Source organism: Schistocerca cancellata, chromosome 5, assembly GCF_023864275.1.
Source record: "Schistocerca cancellata isolate TAMUIC-IGC-003103 chromosome 5, iqSchCanc2.1, whole genome shotgun sequence".
Taxonomy (NCBI): Eukaryota; Metazoa; Arthropoda; class Insecta; order Orthoptera; family Acrididae; genus Schistocerca; species Schistocerca cancellata.
Window position 1 is genome coordinate 591,175,564 of NC_064630.1, and position 26,636 is coordinate 591,202,199.

Consider the following 26,636-nt stretch of genomic DNA (forward strand, 5'->3'; position numbering starts at 1 on the left):
CTTCTGGTTGTACAATTTTGCAAAAATCTGGCTCCAACATATATGAGTAATGACAAATAACTGAATACTGTAGCATGACTATATCTCCAGCAACAAGTAATTTCTGCCTATAATGGAAACTTAACTGAACCATTAACATACTATAATAATTATGAGCATGAAATAATTTCCATGTTCTTAACAATAATAGTTTTATATTACAGTCCTCTAATAGATAAGTTTTCATTTTGAATGCCCTTTCTTAGTTACAATCACAGCAGATGAAATAGTTGCAATGTGGTGGAAATGTCTTTAATATGTACTGGAAGGAGGTCTCATATACCATCAACTTAATACTCTTTCTCTGATTAAATCATGGATAATGTCATTTAGTTGGAATTTCCCTTAAAGATATATAACAACAATGACACTAGCAATGTGGAATACTGGAATACAGTGAAAGTATGTGACTTAAATTTATTGTTTCAAATTTGCAAAACAAAATAATACCAAAAATTTCTGAATTACAAAAATGTAGTTTTCTCAGATTCTTGCTTCAGAACATTCCACTTGGTATTATGGAGTGTAAACATTAACAAACACACAGCACAAAGTTTCACAAATAAAGGACAATTAGTACCAGACATCTACAACATGTCTACATAAGTACACTTCTGAAGTACTTTATATATTTTTTCCAGATATCCAGTTTGAGATGAGAAACACATCCAGTTTTGTGCAATATGTCACAATGGTTATGACAAAGCTTGGCAATGCTATAAATGAATGAGCTTGGTCTATGTCCTTTATAAATGCTTACACTGTAAATGTTGACACTATCTGTCATTTTCATAAAGCGAACCAGATATGTTTACATCAAAAGTAAACTAACTTACAAAGAAAGCGATCATTAATTTTTGTAAGACAGCAATATCATTGAACACAAAAATATTGTGGCCTCATAAGTAAGCCTAAAAAGGAAATTAAACTTTGATAGCTAGAAATGTATCTCAGCACTTCCTTGGAAAGATTGCCACTTGAAAATCATGTTAACTAGGCATCTGTAGTCATAAAGGCAATTCTATAGTGGTAACGAGATGATAGATTTAAAACTGCTGAATTCATAAAAGCTGCAATTAAATAACTACCTTTCTACATTTTAATTATATCCCAAACTGCAACAATTTCTGACCACATCATTTGAGGGTCAAGGATATCATACAAATATTTTACATCACTCAGAAAGCTGCAGGTATTTAGTGATTGCAATATGGTGCAATTAAAACCATAAGGCATTCATCCGGACTGAGTGAGCTGTTGACAGATGAATGCACCAATCTGAAGGCAACCATAAATAATCAGTACCAATCCGGCTTAAAAATTTTAGCATAGGAGGCTACAGCCATTATTCTCTCCCAAAAAGAAAACCGCTAGAGGTGAAAGAAGACATTAAAGACATTACATAAGAAATGTTATTGGAAATAATACCCATGTGAAAACTAAGACAGTAATAATTCATTTGCTGTCCATTGTAAGATAATGTAAAATTGTTTACACCGACAAATTTCTATTCAGTATACTTTCTGCTGGCATAAGAACCCGACAAATTTTATTTACACAGCATCTAATTATTCAAGAATAATATTAAATGTGGAACTATGTAATGACAAAAAAGACCACGTAAAGAGAATTAATACTATTAAATCTTAAAAACAGAATGAATTTACCATGGCTGCTCTAATGTGTCCCTCCGCAGTTGAGTGGTCAGCATGGCAGCCTGCCATGCAGAGGGCCCAGTTTCGATTCCTGATACTGCCAGGGATTTTTCCTTGATGGGAGGACTGGTACAAGATTCACTCAGTCTCTTAAGGCCAACTGTGGAGTTACTAAGCCAATTAGTAGCATTTCCAAGATCAAGAAACCAACAATGATCAGGAGAGTAGCAAGCTGACCACATCCCTCCACATTGCAACCAACATCACCACTGGCAGAGGATGAGACGGTGGTCAGTCAGTTGGGCATGATTCACCCATTTAGGTAACTTTGATGTGCCACCAGTGGTTTTAAACTAAAGAAATATGTAAAACAATCCTTTTTGGTGAAAAATAGTATTATTCTGAATCCAGCTCCATTCAAACAAGATTATGACAGCAAAATTTTCTGAAATGGAATGTTTATCAAGCAATGCCGTTTAAAATTTTATTACTACAGAGGTGAAGGAGCATGTAAGCCACATTATGTAATTAATTACTGAAAATCATAGTGTGTATGAGTTGTGAACTTCTGCATCTATACACAAGAGACCGATGAGGAGTAGTGGCGAGGCTGAAGGAGGCGACGACAAACTGCAATGACAATGGGGGGGGAGGGGGGGGGGGAAGAGTACTTTGGCAGATGAACAGATAAACATACAAAATGAAACAGGGGCAAACTTCTCTGGATTCCTTTTTCTTTGAATAGTGCATTATATATTTCATAAAGCATGAACTCATTCACAAGATTATCAAAAGTGCATCAGTCAATAGCTAATTATGTGTATTAGAACTCCATTTTGTAAAAACACTTACTTCTCCTTCTTTTCAACCAACAGTGATGTCCCTGGTTTCTACTTATAATATGCACAATCACATCACATCCCTTGAAAGATAAGATTACGTTCTGCTTTCTTCAAAGAAAATCAGTGAAATAACTACAACTACCCTGCAGAATCTGCAAAAATAAAATTCATGATACAACAGTTTGAAGTCCTTTTTATCTCATACTTATTCCATAAGAAGAAAAGGAGACTTGTCAGCTCATTTCTCTAATACTATCAACATCACCTCTGAAGAAGACACTGTTAAGTGTTAATAAGTACATGATGGTCAACATTTTTGAGAAAACAATGAAACATCAGAAATTATAGGTGCAGACAATTCAAGCTTACAGGTAATGTGCAAACCATTCTTGCTCAAGTACCAGCCACAACATGCACAGATTTACAATTGTCTCCCTGTCTTTAAATACAGTTGCTTTTAAGTCTGAAGTGAGATCTTTTACAATGGATGTTTCTGATATTGTACTTTACTGTATCCAATTGTCTTGGTCAATTTTTGACATGTAATCTCTATAAATGGAGAATTTTATACAATTTATTGTACAAAGTTCACCAATGATCTGTTGTATAACAAATACACCATGAAAACCTCAAAGTTTTATGCCTTGTCTGCCTTACTTCTCTTTAATTTTGTTATCATATATAATAAATTTTTTGTTGCCTTTTTTCTGAACACCTCCTCCACCCACTCCCCTCAATCTGTTCAATAGTTAAAGATTTTTCTTACCACAACCACCATCATTTCTAGGACACTGATTTATACACCTCCCACTCCTGCACTTCACTTTCGTATGCATTACACAGAGTACTTACTTTTTTATTTGGAATGCAATTCTAAGTGACTTATTATCTCTTTTTGTATCCACAATATTGATACAGATATTTTCATCATTCTCCAGCCTTTACCTTCATAAAGATAAGCTTTTAGTTCTGAGAATGTTAGTTCACTACTATCTACCTTCAGGTAGCTTACATAGACAATTAAAGACAAATAAATTTACTTCTAATATTAACAGAAAGCAAATCTTTTACTCTCTAATAATATGAATCTATAAAATCTTCAAATGGAAGACTGCTTAACTGGAAGCAACTGTATGATTCTTAACAGCGGACACCATAAGGGATATTGTGGAAAAGAAAAACCAGCTGTGCACCTAGCGTGTAATACCAAACAAAATCCATTGAAAAATTGTTACTGAATAAGGGAAGGTATGAATCCATTAAGTCACCTTTTTATTAACACGGTACAAGATTAAAAGTCAAACAATTATCAAATGTTCACTCTGTACCTTGCTGCCCATATGGATGACACGATTGGTCCCTGTGTAGCTGATTTATATGTGGGCTAAAGATGACACAATTTTAAGTACAGTAGAATATGATTTATTGACCAAAAAGAATTCATACTATTTTAAAAGAATTCTGTCTCTAGATACTTTTGAATGATAATGGTACTAACAACCAGAGGCACAATAAGTTCAGTACTACCAAACAAAAATCATTCTCTGCTTTTCTTCCTTTCTCTCCACATTACACTTAACCTGATACCTAATTCAAAAGTAATTATGGCAGTACGCATTCCTGCTCAAATTTCAAACTTCTGTGTACGACACTAATAATATATATGATCTCAACAAATGTAATTGAAACCTAATTCGTTATTAAGTGCATCTTTGAGATGCAAGTCGAGAACCTACAAAGCAATTGCATTTAACACATGAATTCACACGACAAGAACCCACATATAAACTTTGGAAGTTGCTAGAATGTGGTAGTGAAATAACGAAAATTAAATGATTGATTTGATTGTCAGATTTTGCACAAAATACATTGCAAAGTGAGGCACTTACTTAGGTAAATATAACAAAATTCACTGAAATAATGTGTTCCTTTTATTTTGGGTGTTAAAAGATAAAGAATTTTTCAGAATATAGTGTATTAAATTCAGCATTGTCCACATTACACATTACTGGTTGTAATACACAAATGCTGGTCCACTTATGAGGCCTCAAAGAAATAGTTGCATTCGATAAAGTATATACACTAAGCATCTCAATCACATCATTCAACCCTCTCACTGCTTACACCTGAACCACTTGCTGACCATTCTTTTATGAATATATTCCAAAGGAAACTATATATCACATTTTGTTCTGTCAATATATCCACATTATTGATTGTGCTAAATGACAATGACTCAGTTTACTAAGAACAAGGAAACTCTGTAAAACAATTAGCATATTTTGCAAAATTCCACCAAATAACTTTACAGGTTTTTTGGCCTAATTTGTTCATACAGCATTTGTGCAACTGCAGAACATATTTATTATTTAATTAGTGTATTATTATTTTGTTTTCAAAGATTAAGTTTCATGGTGAACAATGGCAATGTAAGCTGGAGGACATTTGACATAACTGGTTCATATCAGCAAAACATTCTAACACTTCTTTTTTCTTTTTGAAGAGTAACAATATTTAAATGGGACTGTTCATGCGACAAAGGTTCTATAAACTGAGTATTACATTGTCATCACAAAGTTTCAACCGAATAAAATAAAAGGTTTTGCAGAATCATGGAAAAATTTACCTCCTCACAGTAACTATCTGTTTTTAGAACTGCAAATACAGTGAGAGGTGACTTTCCTTGCATTAACTGTAAATATAAATTCCCAGTATTACTATTCCACAACTAGCACAGTGTTCAAAAATAAAACAAAATCTGACAGAAAACTATGTTAGAAGATGAACACTTCAGCTGCTGAAGGTTCTCAATTTTTCATGCTAATTAAAACCAATTTGATAACATGACTGTAAAGTGATATTTTAAGATAAGTTTTGTATCACAGCAGAAAAACCACACACAACCAGAAGAAGAAATCCATGAAACCACAAATGACAACAGGTTTTCTTTAAAGAAATAAAACATTTTGCATATACATGTGACATCAAGATGTACAACCAGAGAGACCAACTTCCTCTGAATCACTTCATTACATGAAATTTAGTGTAATACAATGTAGTTCCTTTAGTGGTATCAAACATGGCAACATAAAATGAAATGTCTTTGTATGACAGATTATCTTTCATATGACCACTAAACACAAGAATATCTTTAAAAAGAAAAAGAGAGAGAGAGAGTCTAAGAAATTTTGTATCCAGTTCTTTACATGAACTTACAATAACATATAAATTAAACAAATTATCAGGACTGATAAAAAAACAACACTGGGAAATCTGGTTTCACATTTCAATTCTGAATGTTTTGGCAGTTAGGGCTGGAATACATACGTCAATATCAACCCTCAAAAAGTGTGTTTATTACACAGGCACAAATCTGCAACTGGAAGAACAATTAATTTTGCACAACATCCAATAGAAATGAGCACAAATCAAATCAACTTCATTTATCCCACTTCTTGTCAGGCTTCTGAGGAAATACAGTTATGGTCTTGCTAGCAAAAGTTCAATAATGCTCAAAAATTTCCAAAAGATAACATTCTTAAAGAATTAGAACAACAACATTATCTGTGATTTACATTTAAAATCCATGCATTATTTAAGCCAACATAACAAATCTCACAAACCAAAATATGAAGAATAGAACACACTGGGCAAAAAACAACTTGTAAACTACAACTAAATAGACTCAGTTTACTTGGGTCTTAAGTAAAGAGAACAAAGCTGTCTTCTGTATCTTTAGTTCAGGTCTAACTATTGTCATGATAAATCAGAAGGAATAGTTATTAATAACAGATACAAATATTTTACTGGAAGGTGTTTACTGTTTTAATTTAATATAATAAACATCTTGAGTGTGAAATCTCCTTGGTGAACTCACACAAGACAATAAATTATAATATGAATATTTCCTCATAAAAACTGAGCACCACACTATATCACACACACACACACACACACACACACACACACACACACACACACACACACACAATATATATAAAATTATGGAGAACTTCTCACGATACGAATATTCAAAAGTAAATTCATCGAGTGATTTTTCTTCTTCTTTTGTTATACTCTATGAAGTGACTACATCACTCATTCACACACTTGGTATTTTGTCATCCTTACAGTAACAAAAATTGCACATGAGCATATCATCAGTATAAACAAGTACAGCTCTAAAATATAGCAAATTCTGAGAATGATTTCACTATTATTTCTTGTATCACACTTTGATAACTTATGTCATTTCGTGCCTGGATTGTGTCCGTGTACACAATACACTGCTTAATTAAACGCACAATTTTTTTACCGATACAAAAGATGTAACAAATGTTTGTACACAAAAATGAATATATATATATATCTTTTTATATACATATATATTCTGTAATATTGCAATATTGGTAAAACAATAACATTTTCCCTGCCATAATGATACATCACTGGGGAATTTTTGGAAACTATTAACCTCCTCTTAACCCATATTTTTATTAAGCACTAGGATTCACTTCTTATGTAACGTTATCAGGCAATCAATATGTGATAGGCAATTTATTCTTCATTATCAGCACAACTGCCCAAGGCTGAATATGTACAGTTCATCAGACACACACAAAATAATACCAACTTTTAGCAAGTAGTCTCTCTGGGCAGTTCATAAGGAGCATTTATGACTGCTGTTGTACTAACTGTTTCTGCTGTGGTTGCCTTTGCAGTTGGTGCTGACGACTTACAAGAAGATTTCTCTGGCTGACCAGCTGGTTTACTGGTTGAAGGCTCACTCTCAGATTTTTCGTCTTGAGGACTGGTGGGACTATTAGTTAGTTCGCCAACTGTCTGATTTGTCAGTGTGTCGGTTAGCTAGAGAAGCTTTTCAGTCACTGAACTAGTGGTTGCAGAGCTGACAGTTGACGTTGCATTATGTTCTGATTCCTCACCAGGTGGCAGTAGTTGTCAGTTGAGCAGTTCTACAGAGACAAACTGCTTCAGGCGTTCCAAGTACTGAGAGTACAGTTCAACATCATTGTGGCCAGCACCCTGAAGAATATGAATTGGTTATTAAAATCTCCATTAAAATAAATTTTATACGTGAGAAATGCCTGAAATATGTAAGGAATTCATTTTTCTAAAAGGCACTGACTAATAACTACATATCACATAAATGAGGTGCAATCTTATGAGGCAGGCTAAAATGAACACTTTCCATTCCACAGAAAGTTGTTCCAGATCATAAACATAAATTTAACAATAAAAACGTTGAAGACATCTCTCAGCAACAAACGAACCACAAACTTAGAGAAACAGCATCATATCTACCAGCATACATGTAACCCTTGTTATTAACTGGAGACTACATATTACTGACAGAGTTGCAAGAATTTTTACAACCACACATAATTTACTGATTAAATTTCTATACCAAATTCTTCACAATAGTCAAAAACATGAACAAAAACAGGTTATCATCTTACTAACCATCAGATCATTAGATGATCATGACAACAATTACATGATAATATCTTATCAAAGAAACTTCCAACAAATACAATATGTTTGTAATCTTACACCACTATTGTTCTCACAACTACTTGTGCCACTTTTTACTTCTGGTTACTTTTGTGTACATTTTGTGTTGAACATGTCCTGAAATTCTGGAAAGTCTTCTCAGCCCCACAACGCATTTTTATCTTTGTTGCACTCCCCAATGTTGATGTTTTGCAGTATAACTTTCAGTCACAAGTAAGTGTATTTAGATACTTTACTTTACTTTACTTTCAGATCTATCTACAAAAAATGTGCAGTAAGAGTCGGTGATTCCTAAGCCATAAAATCTCACTTTTCTATGTACAATGTTCTGACTTGATAGCAACACCTACCCAAACACTAGAGGAAATAACACAGCCAAAGATAGTGTTCATGCTCTTTACTCTTCTATGAAGTTTGCCATAGCAGTCATTTAAAAGAAAATGGGGGAAAAACCATAAATATAACACCAAGAATGAGAAAATTATGTACTACAAACCCAATCAATACAAAGTGGCAAATTATGGAAAAAAAGAGATAAGAACAATTTCAAGACTTACACTGATATCATTTCCGACTGTTAACTACTTTTACTTCATAGATGAACTTAAAAATATGTCTATTAAAATGTTTCAGGGAATAAATAATATAAATTTGGTAAAATTTGGGATACACATAACAACCTATCGCACAAGTCTTAATTTAAGCAACACAAATGACAAACAAAATATGTCGTGAAAACTTAAATATGAGGGTTGGAACTTTAATAGTGGCAACTATTTATTTACAGCTCGTACAAAATAGATACATGTTTCAAAGTTTTACTGACCTTCAAAGTAGTCACCAGCATTGTGTATGACCCATTGCCAGCAATGTGGAAGTCGTAGGATACTCTTACCAGTGCCAGTTGTGGTGACAGCTCGAGTGTCGCGGTCTACTGCCCGACGAATTTGTAGCAGTTCTGAAGCGAATACCATGAAGTGTTTCCTCCGGTTTAGAAATCGTGTTGAACTCACGAGTCAGGGGAGTGTAGTAGAGGTGGTATAGCACTTAGCAGCCCCACCAGTCAAACAAATCAGTAACAGCTTGCACTGTATGTGTTTGAGCATTGTTCTGCAAAATGATGGTCAGGTCCTGCAGAATGTGTCATCACTTCTGTCTCTATGCTGTTCATTTCTGGAACACGACATTCGCTACATAACTGCTACAAATTCGTGGGGCAATAGAGCACGCCGCTCGAACTGTCAACAGAACTGTCGCTGCTAAGAGGATCCTGCGACTTCCACATCGCTGGCAATGGGTTATACACAATGCTAGTGACTACTTTGAAGGTCAGTAAAACTTTGAAACATCTATCTATTATGTACGAGCTATAAATAAATAGTTTCCACTATTAAAGTTCCAACCCTCGTACTATCAGTCACAAGGATGTGCCAGATAAAATATTGTTCTTAAGAGAAAAAAACACTGATGGGTGAAACAGAATCCCCATCACTTTACAGAAGGCTGTATATATGACACTAAAATATTTAACATGTTCCCTTAGATTACTGATGATGGATAAAACATCAAACTCTTCTCTTTTTACGAAAGTAATTCAAGTGATAAAACAAATTAAGATAATGCTTAAGGAAATAAAGCATAATTATAGGACTAAAGGTTGGTCGGTTGGATGATTAAAGGGATTGAATTACTATGTCATCAGTCCCTTTTTCCTTGAACACACAGTTCTATGTGACTGTAGAATAGAGGCAGCCTACCGCACAAATCCCAGGGGAAGAAAACTCAAAGGTCTATAAAAGGTCAATGAAGGTGAGATAAGGAACAAAAAGCTGAAAGGGAGACAGAGGAAGAAAGGCTGGCAAGGTGTCCCATCTAGGGAGCAGCCAGAATCCCCCGAAAGCAGACTGCAATGAGGTGATATACGACCGCCTCTCCCACCTGCCCCCACTTACCAGATGTACTCCGCTCAGAAACTGCCTAGGGAAAACTAGCCATATGGACAGGAAAAGAGAAGCACAGAGAGACAAAAGACGAACAAGTCTAACGGGCCACACAAGAGGGGAGACGAAGAGTAAAAACGCAGGTAGGGTGAGGACCGCTGCAGATAACTGCGACCTGGTCTGGGCAGAGAAGACAACAGAGTTCTCCTAACCCCTGAATGGACCAATAGGGTTAAGTGGCCTTCTCTTCAAGAGAGTGGGAAAAACCTCCTTCATAAATAAAACATAAAACTAAGTCAGCCGCTAAGGCATCTTCTCCTAACACCAGGGGTAGCGAGATTAAGTGTCTGCCAAAATGCGGACCACTGTCAAACGGCAACCACAATGACCATAGGGTGGGTCCTCGTGATGGAGGAGATGACCATGAATCAACCAAGTATGGCCAATGCGGAGCTGGCAAAGGATGGCAGAGTTCTTGCGACAGGTTTGCACAGAGGACTTCCACAGATTTGTAGTCTCCATTATCAGTTGTAGTTTGTATGGTGAAGTCAGAGTGAGCCATTCCATATTCCAGAACCCTAAAACCTGATAGCATAATATCAATCTGAGTTCTGTTCCCAGAATACCAATCTCAAGGGTCAGTTTACTGGTAGCCATTCTCTGGGATCCAGATGTGGCCTGGGGTCCAGAGGAAGGTCACTGAGCGTACATACTGTTCAAGGCTGTACAGGGAATCCTGGATAGCGATGACCACTGGCTGTCGAGAGTAACACTTGCTGAGAGCTTGCAAACTGTTCAAGGAGTCGCTGCAGATGAAAAAGGATCCCTACTGGTGCAAGAATGGATATGCTAAAGAGCATGAGATATGGCTACCAACTGCACAGTGAAAACACTCCAGCGATCTGGCAAGGAGTGCAGCTCAGTATGTCCCGTGTGAGTAATAAGCAAAGCCTATGTGACTAGCAATCATCAAGCCATCAGATAGACTACTTCTGAACCCTGGGATGCATCAAAAATGAAGAAAAATTGATGGTGGAGAGCCTCAGAAGGAACCAAGTCTTTTATAACTCGTGATAGGTCAAGACAAAGATGTGGTTGAGGGATGCACCACAGAGGTGCACATAAAATGAGCCCAGAGGAGAGGTGGAAGAACAAACAACTGGAGTTCAGAGAGAGGGACCAGATGCAGATTGAGAGCACAATCTGTAATTTGGGCTGCCATTGCAAGAGATGGATTTCTGTGTTTGAAAAGAGAGGACGGTATTTCGAGTGCTTAGAGGAGCTGCGAATGTGAGCAACATAATTGATAAGCTGCTGTTTGTGCCTGATCCGCGATGGAGGGACCCCAGCCTCCACAAGTAAGCTGTTCACTGGGCTAATTTGAATGGCTCCTGCCGCAAGTCAAAAGGCCCCCCCACAACCAGTGATCATGGTTCCAACTAAAAAAGGGTTACAGGCATTAAAATAACCCAAGATTAGGAAAGGCGTGGGCAGCTGAGAAATCCATATATTCTGAGACGTTTCATCATAGGTAGGGAGGTAAATGCTGCAGATGATAATATCCTGAAATGCTTTTACCTGAACAACCACAGCTTCCAAAGGTGGATTAAGAGGCACAAGTTCACTAAATAGTGTGTTCAGAACTCATGTGCACATCCTGTCATAGGTAGCACAATTCTTACAATATCCCTGGAATCCATGAAGGGCCAAGGTCTGTACTGCTGGAAACCAAGTCTACTGAATGGCAAAGCAGAATATGGGGGAGTGCTTCAATGATATTTTAGCTCAGCCAGGTGGTAGAAAAAAATCACTACAATTCCACTGGAAAATAATGTTGTCAATGTACCATGAGGCAGGTTATACTCTAGGGTCATCTAATGCCACTGACTGAGGGGTTATGGCATCAATACACACACATTCTGGGTTCCATTGTGTAGAGCAACCTGGGGCCTTCGGGGCTGCCACAATCTCTGCATCATCCACAGGAATAGAACAGGCTAATCTGGTGGTGTAGGGACCACTGGAAAGTACTTCTTAGAGGATTTTTTGTTAACCTTCCTCTCCTTAGAGGATTTTGATGATTGAAAGGGCTTCTCTAAATTAGTTTCAGGTAAAGATGATGATCGGGGGTACTGCGACCAGCAGCCTGTGGCTCCTTCAACCACTGGTTGCTGTCTGCTTGTACGAGGTGTTGACCTTGGTCTATAAGCTGCTTCTAGTCCAAGCAGCACATCGATGCAACTGTTCAGTCGTGAGTTGTGGTTTAATAAGTTAACACGTCTTTGTGTCTCTCGTCACGGAAATGGAACCACATAATACTGCGCAATGGTATGCCATTTCTTTTTGCATTAAATTGGATGAAAACATGACAACAACTTACGGTAAGCTTTAGAAGGCTTTTGGAGAGGAGGTTATGTCAAGAGCTGAAGTTTTTTGTTGGCATAAAATGTTTAGTGAAGGCAGAACGAATGTTGAAGATGAAGACCGCAGTGGACGACCATCAACCTCACGGATGGATGTCAACTTGGCCAGGGTGTGTGAACTCATACGATCTGATCGAAGATTATCCGTGAAAATGATTGCAGAAGAACTGAACATCAATCGAGAAATGGTTTGTCTAATGATAACTGAAGATCTTGGTATGAGAAAGATTTGTGCAAAAATGGTCCCCAAAAATCCCACGCCACAACAGCGAGAAACACGGAAAAATGTGCAGGCAATCTGTTAGAGCAAACGGAAATCAATCCAGAACTATTGAGCCGTGTTATCACTGGAGATGAAAGTTGGTTTTTTCAGTATGATCCAGAGACACAACGCCAAAGTTTGCAATGGTGCTCAAAGGGATCACCCAGACCAAAAGAAGCTCGCATGTCAAAATCAAAAGTGAAATGCATGCTTGTGTGCTTCCTTGATTCCAAGGGAATTTTTCATTAAGAGTGGGTGCCTCTTGGACAAACAGTTAACCCATATTACTACCTACATATTACTACCTAAAAAAGGCATCCTTCTGACACCTGCGACCTCTGGTATGTTACCACTTGTGACAGTGTCCCCCCTTAAGTTTTCTGCAATCAACCCAGACAGTTTTCCCTTCCCTTTCCTATTGAGGTAAAGGCCATGCCTAGTGTAGTCCCACCTATCGATAGCATCCACAGGAATCAAACCAATATGAGACTCTATATTCATCCTAGGCAGCCACTCCAACTCTTAAGTTCACCCTCCCGACAGAAGAGTCCAAATGAGGCCGATCATGGCGTCTCAACACAAACACAAATCCCACACTCGTATGCTTCGTTGCTGATGCTATCTTCACTAGGTCACTCTCTATGGAATATTCAGAGTCTCTATCAATGCTATTTCCCAGACCACCCACTATAACCACGGCATCCTCCTTTGTGACATCCTTGCATAAAGAACCTACATCCTCTGTTACCGGACCCAGATCTGCACTAGGCTTGAGAAAGTTTGTGACCTGGTACTCTGGACCTAGATTTTCCTGCAGTAGTTGGCCAACACCTCTACCATGGGAGCTACCAAACAACAGAACTTTCTTTCTCTTTACAAATTTCCTTACCTTTTTCAAGTCCTTGGAAAGCTTGTTGTGCCCTTTCTACAGCTTCAGTTACGTGAGGCTCATCTGATTCTGACTGAGGTAACAGGTCAAATCTATACCCACTTTTCAAGACACTGTCTGTTCCATTCAGCAGCTGTTCCAAGTCCTATGCTGTCACTGACAGAATTACACTGTCATAGAAAACCTAACCCCCGCCATGAACCATGGACCTTGCCGTTGGTGGGGAGGCTTGCATGCCTCAACGATACAGATAGCCGTACCGTAGGTGCAACCACAATGGAGGGGTATCTGTTGAGAGGCCAGACAAACGTGTGGTTCCTGAAGAGGGTCAGCAGCCATTTCAGCAGTTGCAGGGGCAACAGTCTGGATGATTGACTGATCTGGCCTTGTAACATTAACCAAAACGGCCTTGCTGTTGTGGTACTGCGAACGGCTGAAAGCAAGGGGAAACTACAGCCGTAATTTTCCCCCGAGGGCATGCAGCTTTACTGTATGATTAAATGATGATGGCGTCCTCTTGGGTAAAATATTCCGGAGGTAAAATAGTCCCCCATTCGGATCTCCGGGCGGGGACGTCGTTATCAGGAGAAAGAAAACTGGCATTCTACGGATCGGAGCGTGGAATGTCAGATCCCCTAATCGGGCAGGTAGGTTAGAAAATTTAAAAAGGGAAATGCATAGGTTAAAGTAAGATATAGTGGGAATTAGTGAAGTTCGGTGGCAGGAGGAACAAGACTTTTGGTCGGGTGAATACAGGGTTACAAATACAAAATCAAATAGGGGTAATGCAGGAGTAGGTTTAATAATGAACAAAAGCAAACAGCAAAGTGAACGCATTATTGTAGCCAAGATAGACACGAAGCCCACGCCTACTACAGTAGTACAAGTTTATATGCCAACTAGCTCTGCAGATGACGAAGAAATTGATGAAATGTATGACGAGATAAAAGAAATTATTCAGGTAGTGAAAGGAGACGAAAATTTAATAGTCATGGGTGACTGGAATTCGAGAGTAGGAAAAGGGAGAGAAGGAAACATAGTAGGTGAATATGGATTGGGGGAAAGAAATGAAACAGGAAGCCGTCTGGTAGAATTTTGCACAGAGCATAACGTAATCATAGCTAACACTTGGTTCAAGAATCATAAAAGGAGGTTGTACACATGGAAGAAGCCTGGAGGTACTAAAAGGTATCAGATAGATTATATAATGGTAAGAGGAACCAGGTATTAAATTGTAAGACATTTCCAGGGGCAGATGTGAACTCTGACCACAATCTATTGGTTATGAACTGTAGATTAAAACTGAAGAAACTGCAGAAAGGTGGGAATTTAAGGAGATGGGACCTGGACAAACTGATTAAACCAGAGGTTGTACAGAGTTTCAGGGAGAGCATAAGGGAACAATTGTCACAAATGGGGAAAGAAATACGGTAGAAGAAGAATGGGTAGCTCTGAGGGATGAAGTAGTGAAGGCAGCAGAGGATCAAGTAGGTAAAAAGACGAGGGCTAGTAGAAATCCTTGGATAACAGAAGAAATATTGAATTTAATTGATGAAAGGAGAAAATATAAAAATCCAGTAAATGAAGCACACAAAAAGGAATGCAAACGTCTCAAAAATGAGATCGACAGGAAGTGCAAAATGGCTAAGCAGGCATGGCTAGAGGACAAATGTAAGGAGGTAGAGGCTTATCTCACTAGGGGTAAGATAGATACTGCCTACAGGAAAATTAAAAAGACCTCTGGAGATAAGAGAACCACTTGCATGAACATCAAGGGCTCAGATGGAAACCCAGTTCAAAGCAAAGAAGGGAAAGCAGAAAGGTGGAAGGAGTATATAGAGGGTCTATACAAGGGCGATGTACTTGAGGACAATATTACGGAAATGGAAGAGGATGCAGATGAAGATGAAATGGGAGATACAATACTGCATGAAGAGTTTGACAGAGCACTGAAAGACCTGAGTCGAAACAAGGCCCGCGGAGTAGACAACATTCCATTAGAACTACTGACGGCCTTGGGAGAGCCAGTCCTGACAAAACTCGACCATCTGGTGAGCAAGATGTATGAAACAGGCGAAATACCCTCAGACTTCAAGAAGAATATAATAATTCCAATCCCAAAGAAAGCAGGTGTTGACAGATGTGAAAATTACCGAACTATCAGTTTAATAAGTCAAAGCTGCAAAATACTAATGTGAATTCTTTACAGACGAATGGAAAAACTAGCAGAAGCCGACATCGGGGAAGATCAGTTTGGATTCCGTAGAAATATTTTAGAAAGACTTCCCGAGTTCTTCGTGTCCTTGCAAACATTGCTGATAATTGATTCTGCATCACAATAATGCGCCATCCGATACTGCTCTGTCAGTACAGCAGTTTTTAACTGCAAAACAAATTTCAGAACTACCACAGCCACCTTAGTCACCAGATATCGCTCCGCGAGACTTTTTTCTATTTCCAAGAGTCAAAACGGCGGTCAAGGGACACCATTTTCAAACAACACAAGATGTCCAAAAAGCTGTGACGAAGGTCTTGGAGGATATTACAGAAGACGAGTTCCAGAAATGTTACCATAAATGGAAGAAGTGCTGGAAAAAGTGTGTGCAATCAGAAGGGAACTACTTTGAAGGAGACAACACTAAACTTGACTAAAACGGTAAGCAACATTTTTTTTCACATCAATTCATTACTTTATTGTTGCACCTCGTAGACTGGTGGAAACCTTGGAAGGAAGTGTCCCAAGGGACGCCTTCATGGCAAGAGGCAGCGAAGGAAGATTATCTGTGTCTGGCTCGTAGCTTGGGACCGATGTGTTTGGTGGGTGGGAGGCCATCGATCCCGACGGAGGTGTTGTGGAAAGCAGCAAGAAGGGAGCCCCCAACCAAACTGGGAGACATCGTCATAGCTGTATGACACTGTTTTACATATTCGTTCAACCACTCATACTATTTCATGACCTACTCAGAAGTTAGTTTGTACAGCACAAAGACATGCATGAATTTCAAGCATTCGAAGCACCGTGCTGGTGTGTGTGTGTGTGTGTGTGTGTGTGTGTGTGTGTGTGTGTGTGTGTGTGTGTGTAACGGATTGCATTGGTATACCACCCACACTTTGATCTTTTCAGGCAATGAATCACTTTAAAAGGCCTAGATGAAGGCACAGTTAGCAACCCTATTGTCCTTTGGCCTCTACGTACATGACAGGCAAAGTGTATACCATGTTGTTCCACCTTAGTGCATTGCCCATCATCAGACTGCAAGAGCAGGTCTCGGCGAAAAATGATGCTCTGAACCAAATTTAGTCTATTATGGGGAGTGACAGTCACCGGTATGTTACCCAGCTTGTTACATGCGAGCACCGCCCGTGACAATGTAGGTGACACCATTTTGGTCAAAACTGACCCACTTTTCATTTTAGTAATGGCTGCCACTTCCACAAACTTCCTTTCTAAGTTCTCCACAACGAATGAGGGCTTTGCGGCCAAGAAGGGTTCCCATCAGCCCTTATATAAATTAAGTACTGGGAGGAATATTTCTCTACTTGCTGCATAGCTCCATGTTCCTCACACAGTGCAGCAAGGGAAGGGAATATTTTAGGGTAATATGTCTCTGCATTGAAAAAGGATTTTTCTTCTGTAGAGACTGCTGGCACCGTAGAGCCACCAGTGGAACATAACTTCATCCACTTCATTTGTGACTCATCCGCCATGGCTTCACACACTTTGAATTGGGAGCTCTCCCCATGGGCACAACCCAGCCTCAGCAACGGCTACCTGGCCAATTATCCATCGCACACATGCTCCTTGGCATACATGCAGAGTTTCCAGCTAAAGCACCAACAGTGCATTCCCTACGTGGTCGAGGGACTACCACCAAGCAGGTACTTGACCACTCTCTTCCCCCACACTAAGGTGGCTACTATGCTGGGTCTTGGGTGTATTATCTTATTAAAGAGAAGGGTGCAAAGATGGTAATGCACAAAGGTGGAGCATACACTGCAATGGGCAACCTTCCCTGCACGATCCACGCTTCTGGAGAATTTTGAAAATTGGTGGCAGGTCAACCCCAACAATGTATTTATTTAATGAAAAGCCGTAGAAAATGCCAGAAGTGGGAACTCAAATCCCAATCATAAACCAGGTCCAAGCAGGATCTGCACCAAGAAAAACATCTGATGGAGATAGATGCAAAGAGGGAAAAAGGATTGTGTAAGTAAGCTTGCTGCACAGAACAGAAGTAATACTGCAAAAGCTGAGCCCCTTGGTAGCCAAGCATGTACTCACAAACTAGTACACTGGGTTTGGAGGGGTTATGCGGTGATGGGGAGGGGGAAGCACTAAAGACAATCACTTACATCTGCGTAGAAACAATATTCACCACTGTATGTTTGTGTGTTCCGAAGATGCAGCTGCTCATCATCTTCAGGTGCAACTGTAGGGAGTTGAAGTGGTGTGTCAAATATATAAGCTAGCTCATCAGTAAAGCACAGGTGCCCAGAAGGTAAGTGCTATGCTTCACAGAAAAAGTAAAGAATATATGCTTCACAGAAAAAATAAATAATACTTTTTTGTTATTTGGTGCTTGGTACACTTTATGAACTTACAATTCTAGCAGCATGTTTTCAGATTTCTTTTATTTACTCTTCTAATTTCATATGGTAATGATATCCAAAATTCTTGCAGTACTCTATTCCAGAATAAATCACTTAAGGAGATACCATTGCAGATGCACAAACTTTCCAAAAATTCTTCTAGTAAATAAACATCATCCAATACATTTTCCCTTCAAAATGTTTGACTCACATTATACTGACCTTTCACATTACTGTTAGATATTTACTAGATGTGATTTGAGGCCAATAGTATATCAATAATGTTGAATTCTAAGGCTAGTCACTTTTCTTCCACTAGTGCACATTAAATTACTTTTATTCAAATTTAAAGCCAGCTGCCAATCATTCTATACTTAAAACAACAGAAAGGCCACCAGGATGGAATATCAATAAAATTATAAAATGGCCGTATTGCTACTCAATGAAAAGCTGACACATCAAGTTGCAAACTGGCACAACAAAAAGACTGTTACACCCTGAGCTTTCGGTGCAAGCTTTCTTCAGAAAAGAAAACAAGTGTGCAGATTGCTGTTCCACTTGACATTACACCATTGCATTCTGGCCACATTGGCTGGAGAGAAGTGTGCTTGCTTTTGTGTGTGTGTGTGTGTGTGTGTGTGTGTGTGTGTGTGTGTGTGTGTGTGCGCGCGCGCGGGCACTTCTCTCCAGCCACTGTGGCCAGAATGCAATGGTGTAATGTCAAGTGGAGCAGCAATCTGCAGTGGAATAGGGATGGAGGAGAGGGAGGGATAGTACACTACAAAAAAATGGCTCTGAGCACTATGGGACTTAACATCTGTGGTCATCAGTCCCCTAGAACTTAGAACTACTTAAACCTAACTAATCTAAGGACATCACACACATCCATGCCCGAAGCAGGATTCGAACCTGCGACCGTAGCAGTCGCGCGGTTCCGGACTGAGCGCCTAGAACCGCTAGACCACTGCGGCCGGCTAGTACACTACAGATGGCAGGAGTCAGCACTGCCTGATGGAGCATGCAGGGAATAGATGGTGGCCAAACGAGCCTGTCTAGTGCAGCATGGAGAGGCTGTGGGGGAGGGAGGGTGGGGGAGGGAGTGGAAAAGAGAGCAGCACAGAGGGGGGGGGGGGGGGGAAAGACGAGTGACATTGGCTGAGAGCAGAGCACAGAGAGGGAAAGGGACATGAACTGGGAGAAGATGATACGATAGAGGGGGTGGAAACTGTTGGGTGGATGGTGTGAGGACACAGGTTACCTTATGTTGAGGATTTCAAGAGTGGAGATTTGCCATCTGCCCAGTTCAGAGAAGCTGCTGGTTGTGGGAGAATCCAGATGGCCTGGGTTGGGGAGCAGCCATTGAAATAAAGCACATTATGTTCATCAGCATGTTGTGTTAGTTGCAGGGGGGTCTACTCTGCTGTTGGCCATAGTTTTGCAGTGGCCATTCAGCCTGATAGACAGCTGGTTGGTAGTCATATCTACATAAAAAGCTGTGGAAGGATTGCAGCAGAGCTAGTGCGAGGGTGGTTTGAAAAGTTCACGGAACGGAATAGAAAAAAGTACTTACATCACAAACTTTTTTTATTTTTCAACGTAGTCTCCTTGTACATTAATGCACTTGGTCCAACAATGATCCAGTGCCTTGATCCCATCTCGAAAATGAGTTTCCTCCAGACCTGTTGTCAACTCCGGCTATTAATTCTTTGAAGTGAATCTTTGTCCACCAAGAAAAATTTTCAGTTTTGGGAGGAGATGGAAGTGTTACGGAGCCATATCAGGTGAATAAGATGGGTGTGGCAACAATTTATATCTTAGTTCATGTAATTTTGCCATGGCAACGGCACATGTGCACGAGTGTGTGTCAAGAGTCACTGAATACATCTTGCAGATAAGTTTTTAATTTCTAATTTTCCAGTTAAAATGTGATATATCCTTTCAGATGACATGTGGCAAGTGTGATCAATTTCATGCACTTGCAATCAGCGATCCTCCATGACCAGTCTGTGCACTTTTGCAATGATTTCTGGAGTAGTGACCCACCTCGGCCGACCACTACGCAGATCATCATCTAAGCTCTTCCGACCAAATTTAAATTAATTTGTCCACTTGGCAACAGTTGAATATGAAGGAGCAGAGTCCCCCAGTGTATTCTGGAAGTCGGCATGAATGTCTTTTGCTTTCATACCTTTCTTTACACAGTACTTAATCACTGCTCGTATCTCGATTTTTTCCATCTTTGCAAATCACTAGGCGGGAACAACATCAGACCCACGTTACCGCCACAGTTCTCTTCCAAGAGCACTGATGTGTCACGTGTTCACAGGCAACAACTCGCGCTAGCGCTGACCTCTCATGGTGATTCCGAGAACTTTTCAAACCACCCTCGAACATGACATGGCTGCTTTCAGGAGGTGGCCCAGCCTCTGACAGAGTAGGATAAACCTATGACAGGAAGTGCTCTGTGGGTGGATCAGGTCTTGCACCTGGTTCTTCCACAAAGATATGATCCCTGTGGCAAGGGGTTGAGATTGGGAGTGGCACAGGGATGGAATAGGCTGTTGTAAATGTTGGGTGGTCATTAGGACGCCACTACAGTAGGGGCGGGAAGAATCAGGTAGGATAAACCTCATTTCAGAGCATGATGATGGATGTAGCTCTGATGAAGGATGTGGTTTAGTTGTTCCATTCCAGGGTGGTATGTGATAACAAAGGGGTGCTCCTTTGAAGCTGGTTCCTGTGAGTGGTGGGAGGATTGAGGGTGTTTGGGCATGTGGCATGGGAAATCTGTTTGTGAACTAGTTCTGGGATATAGTTCCTATCTGTGAAGGCCTGTGCCATATCTCTACACTCCCCTGTCCTCCCGCCACCCCCAATAACTGGCAACAAAGGAGCATCCCCAATGTTACTCAGTACCAGTTTTGACTGCCTTGATGCTCTGTCAGGAACCAACGACTCTTCTTCCTCCTAGCAATAGCCTTTTATCCCTTCCCACTCCAGATTGCAACATCCGCTCAACTTGACACCACTGCATTCTGGCCATATGTAGCAGTCATGTATGCATGAGGTGTGCTTGCCTGTGTGAATATCTGTATGTTTTCTTTTCTTTTCTGAAGAAGGCCTTGGCTGAAAACTTCAGTGTGCAACAGTCTCTACATTGTGCCTGTCTGCAACCCAACAAGTCATTTCCATGATGAACTTCACCTCTATTGTTCTTAATTTCCCACAGCTGTTTTTAACTTCCCACAGTTCTCAAGAAATACAGTTTTTTGCACCTAACTATGTCAGAACACAATTTCAATGTGTCGTTCTCACTGCATGACACCTTTTTGGAGGGTTCTATTTGTTTCTAACTAATGCAACTTTTGTTCGTTAGGATAAAACTCAGTATTTACACATTATTCCCTGTACACTTGATAATTTGTCTATGCTACTATTTTTCTCATAGCTGTATTTTCTAAGTATTGTGCCTCAGAAACCCAACTACCTACACACTAAACACAACCAAGATTTTTCTGTACCTGCCGATAATTAACTTCTTCCTCACAGACTGAAAGCAGTATGTTGTTAAAAAATGTCCCATGTAATACAGTGTTGCACAGCTGTCAGTAATCATCAAATATTTGGCATCTGGCTACCAATACCTAGTGGCAGGTAAGTTTTTATAGGAATAAAAAAAGGAGGATGAAACACTGTACAAAACATGAAACACTGTAAAAATTATAAATTTAAATGAAAACTGCAAAATTTTTCCAGCAACATGTATTCATGAGATTCAAGCTCTATCACATTTATGACTTACATGCTAGTCATATCAGGAAATTGAATCAAAAGTAAATCTAACAGTAAAGTTCTAAGGCCACAGCAATAGAACACTGGTTACTGACCATCTTGGGTGTTGTCATTGCCACCCATAAATGCATATTAGAAGTTTTATCGACACCATTAAAAGTGACGGTTGGTGCAAGACCCAATCCAGTCCCAAACTGTTGTGGTAAAATGTGAGTAAAGCAGCAATCATCTAGCGCTGGCAGCCTGATAATGGTGATTCTGTTCACGAAATGTTAAAATAGGCTGTTGAGTGGGCTTTTGTAGTAGATTATTGGCTCCTGCAGTTTTTGCAATCACAATGCGTTTAACACAACCGGTGTTAGATTGTACTGCCATTAACAACTGTATATACATAACACTATCTCTTTGATAACACAGTCCTATAAAGGGAAATCAGTAGCTAGGAGTCTAGTGATTTTGTGATCCTTCTTTTCTACAGATACTAAAGTATTTATCCTTAACAGTACTTATAAGATGGTGCCAGCAGGAAAGTGTAGTGACACTTTACCCTTTTTAAAAAGGCAAAAAATAAATAGTTCTTCATGTAGGGAATGTCAAAAGTGCATATGAAAGGTGTTTTGTGCATAAAGCGCAACTTCTGGTTGTGTTTTCAATATCACAATGAATTCAGCAAGCCAAAAACCTGTAGACAAATATAAATGGAAGATGGTGACATACAATAAAATAAAAAACAAGACCACAGTTATGCAAGGGGACGAAAATGAGATTCTAATAATTGGTGATTGACTGCTGAAAAATATTGCTGCCCCCAACTGCAAAATCGACGTCAGATTGGGAATTAGAATGTAACTCGGCAAACATTTTAAAAATATGGAAATTCAAAAAAGATGACTACAAAACCGAATTCTGAAACCAAAACTAATTACAGTGGTATCTTTATACATGTTACAACACATTTGTTAAGAAGCAGTAATGAAGAAGAAATTATTAACGAAACAATAAATATGATTCATACAGCAAGAAGTGTGTACGTGAGATCCTGGCTGATACTTAGCAGAATCATAAAAAGGAGGTCAGTGAGTGACAAATATATCTCCAAACTAAATTATGCTGTCAAAGAACAATGTGATCATCTTGGGGCAGCTTTCATATATCGAAACAAATTTCCATGCTAAAACTTGCTTGGCAAGGATGGTACGCATTTAAAATGATTAGCATCTGTAACACTCAGCAGAATATTTACAGATGTCTGCAAAATAATCAGAAGCATGGGAAACTAATATGGCCTGATGGGAATGAAAAATCAATTGTTGCATCTGAGAAAGCAAAATACAAGCACCACACACACAAAAAAAGAGATTAAAGAATATGCTCTCAGAACACAGCCCACAACGTATAAGACGGCAAAAGAAAAGTTACATAAAAGAATTACATCAGAATATTCAATACACTGGTAGCAAGGAACTTTAAGCAGAAGCGTCATAAGTGAAATACAACCATATGTACTATGTATCAATGAACATGGTCTAGCTGGAAGTCAGATACATAACTTTACAATGAAGGACTGTATCTTATCCAGTTACTTCTGTAGATCTAAACATAACAGTGGTGGAGTTTAAACAGGAAAGCCCATAAAGACTGCAAAGAGTAAGGTGTGAAATTACCCACAGCTACAGAAAAAGACTTTCAAATTACTTGTGTAGTGACCAATGACTTTAGATAGTTTGTGTGTGTACAGATCACAAGTTACAAGATCATCATCTTTCTGAAAACAATTGCCAACTTACTAAGAATGAATATGAAGACAAACATCATTATATGTGGAGACTTCAATATTGACATGGGGAAAAGAATCAAAACCAAGAGAAGACTTTGAAGAACTGTTAATATAATACATATGGAGGCAACAATACCTGCATTGACAAGAGTGACTTCTGAAAGTCAGACAGTAATTGACAACATCATTACCAATATTAATAGGTGTAACTATGAGTTACATGTAGTCCAAACAAAAATATTTGATCATCACGGACAGCTGATCTGCTTCTGCAAAAGTAAGGACATAGTATCAGAACCGAAACCAACACTCAAGGAAATTAGAAACATCAGTGAACAAAATATTAACATCTTTAGAACAATATTAAGCAGGGAAACTTGGAATAAAACCCTGTATGTACAGAATGTAAATGATAAGTATGATTCATTTATTACGACAAACATCGTTTAAATGTAGCATTCCCCACAGTAGAGAGACGAGAAAAGCTGCAGGATACGACAAAGTGAATTACTAGTGAAATAACAGAACTGTAAAGGAAGCTGCAGGATCCGAGGTGGGAGGATTGAAGCTGAAAATTATAAAATGCTACAAAAGAAATATAGAAAAACAAGAGGCAAAAGCAAGAACAACTAATGCCACCACATAGAACACAAAAAACAAGGTAAAGGCACCCTGGAATGCAGATAACAATGAAAGAAAGGAAAAAGTTGTATCGATCATGAAAACATATCAGGTCAATGAAAATAGACAAGACCGTGGTTACAGATGGTAGAGAAATAGCTAACATACTCAATGATAAGTATATAAATGTGGTAGAGACCTTAAAACTGGAAAGAAATAGTCTACAAAGTAAGGTTACCAAGTTATTAACAAAAAAATTAAAAAATCAAGCAGAACCATGTTCTTGGAAGCAGTCACAGATGATGAAATGAGGAAAACTATTCAAAAACCGTAGTTGAAGAAATATCAAATCACATAATAAAGCAAGTAAGTTTTGTGTGTGTGTGTGTGTGTGTGTGTGTGTGTGTGTGTGTGTTTTTTTTTTTTTTTTTTGTGGTGCAAAAACAATTAGGTTCATGCCTGCTCATGTCATAACCAATGAACAGGAAGACAAAGGAAATAAGTTAAAAATCACTACATGTTAAACCCAATTGACAAAAGGAAAGGCCCCTGGGAGCGACTTAATTCCCCATAGCTTGTTCCCAAGAGGGGAGGGGAGTGCTGATAGATGGCAACATAGGGATCATCAAAAGGAATGGAAGAACTATAGTGGGCCGAGATATGAGGATTGCAACCTGGACTGCAGGTTCAGTGGCCTCGTTTCCCATCAGACCAACATCACAGTGGTTCCATCAAGTGTGAGCAAATGACAGTTTTCCTGCACCCGTTGCAGTAAGGGACTGATAGTGTACAGTGCACAGAGGCTTTAAAGGGCACTGAGAGTCAGAGGAGATGACGCAATTGAAAAACCTCTGTCGCGAGATGTACTGTGTGGTCTGATACAGGGTCAAGAGCTCTGTTGTGAATACTGATTAGTGTTCCAGAAGCCGATACTGAAAATCATCAGTGCCAATGATGAAGGCACACCCAATGCCATGGTCAGTCAGAGCCACTTGTAGAAACAAAGTTACTATCGTGAATTTCCACACAAAGGTCGTGAAACTTAAAGCGATATAGTGAAGCTGGAGTACTGGTCTTAGGAAGCGAATGATGGTGAAGGTGAACAGGGACCCTTGCACGAAGCCAAGGTGGTGAAGGGTTCACACCCATTGGGAAAGTGGCAGGTAGCATGAAGTTAAGCTGCTGGAGCAAGAGCCTAAAGCGAACTCCAGGAGGTAACAGGGAAGAGGGACGCACCCCATACTGGTGATCAAAGGAGTCATCAAAGAAGGAGGCATTGGATGGGTGGCCACACATGGCAAACGGCATGCATATCTGCTGAGGAGAAAGTCATAGCTGTGTGACAGCGGTAGTTCGGCAGCTTCTGCATACAGTCTCTCAACAGGGCTAGTGTAAAAGGCACCAGTGGCCAAATGGATGCCATGGTGGTGGATAGTACTGAGATGGCGTATGAGGGATGGTCCTCCAGATGCACAAACAAAACTCCCATAGTCTAGTTTCGAATGGACAAGAGACCGGTACAAATGGAGGAGGGTGGTTCCATCTCCTCCCCAGGAAGTATCGCAAAGGACACAGAGGACATTGAGCGACTGAATACAGTGGGTGGTCAGGTAAGACACATGGGAGGACCAAGAACGTTTCCTATCAAGAATGAGCCCCAGGAATTTTCTAGTTCAATGAACGGAAGAGCAACAGGCAAAGCAAGTAAGTGAACAAATAATCTCACCATTGCTAGGCATAGCAAACAGCTCTTTCATAGATTGAATTTTTCCAGAAAAATTGAAGATAAGCAGGATGTGTTCAAGAACAGGGCTAAGGATGAACCCAACAACTACAGCCCACTTTTACTGATAACAGATTTCTCAAACATCCCAGAAGTGCTTATGTATAATAGAGTAGTTAATTATCTGGACAAAAAACAACATTCTTATACCATTACAAAATGGTTTCAGAAAGAGTAAATCTATGGAATCAGCAATTGCCAGCATGACAATATATTATACAGTCCTTAGATGAAAAACAAGTGGTATCTGCAATGTTTCTGGACCTCTCCAAAGTATTCGACACTACTAACCATGATACAGTAATAAGAAAATTGGAACACTAAGGTATTTGAGAGTAATCAGGTGAGTGGAGAGAATCATACCAATGCAACAGGAAACAGTACATACCAGCAGAGAATGCATATCAGTCAGGAACCAAAGCCACCACATACGGAGTGCCGTAGGGATCAGTACTGGGGCCAGTGCTGTTTAATCTAATTGTTCATGACAC

At 39.5% G+C, this 26,636-nt stretch overlaps 1 protein-coding gene across 1 annotated transcript in view; it reads right to left on the reverse strand.

Moving 5' to 3' along the window:
- Nucleotides 1-3,935: 3,935 nt before the first annotated feature.
- The window catches only part of LOC126188948 (alpha/beta hydrolase domain-containing protein 17B), a 180,572-nt gene continuing 157,871 nt past the window's right edge, over nucleotides 3,936-26,636 (reverse strand). The window contains exon 4 of the mRNA XM_049930694.1: nucleotides 3,936-7,579. Within this exon, the coding sequence (XP_049786651.1) occupies nucleotides 7,496-7,579 (84 nt within the window). The 3' untranslated portion in view covers nucleotides 3,936-7,495. The remainder of the gene's footprint in view (nucleotides 7,580-26,636) is intronic.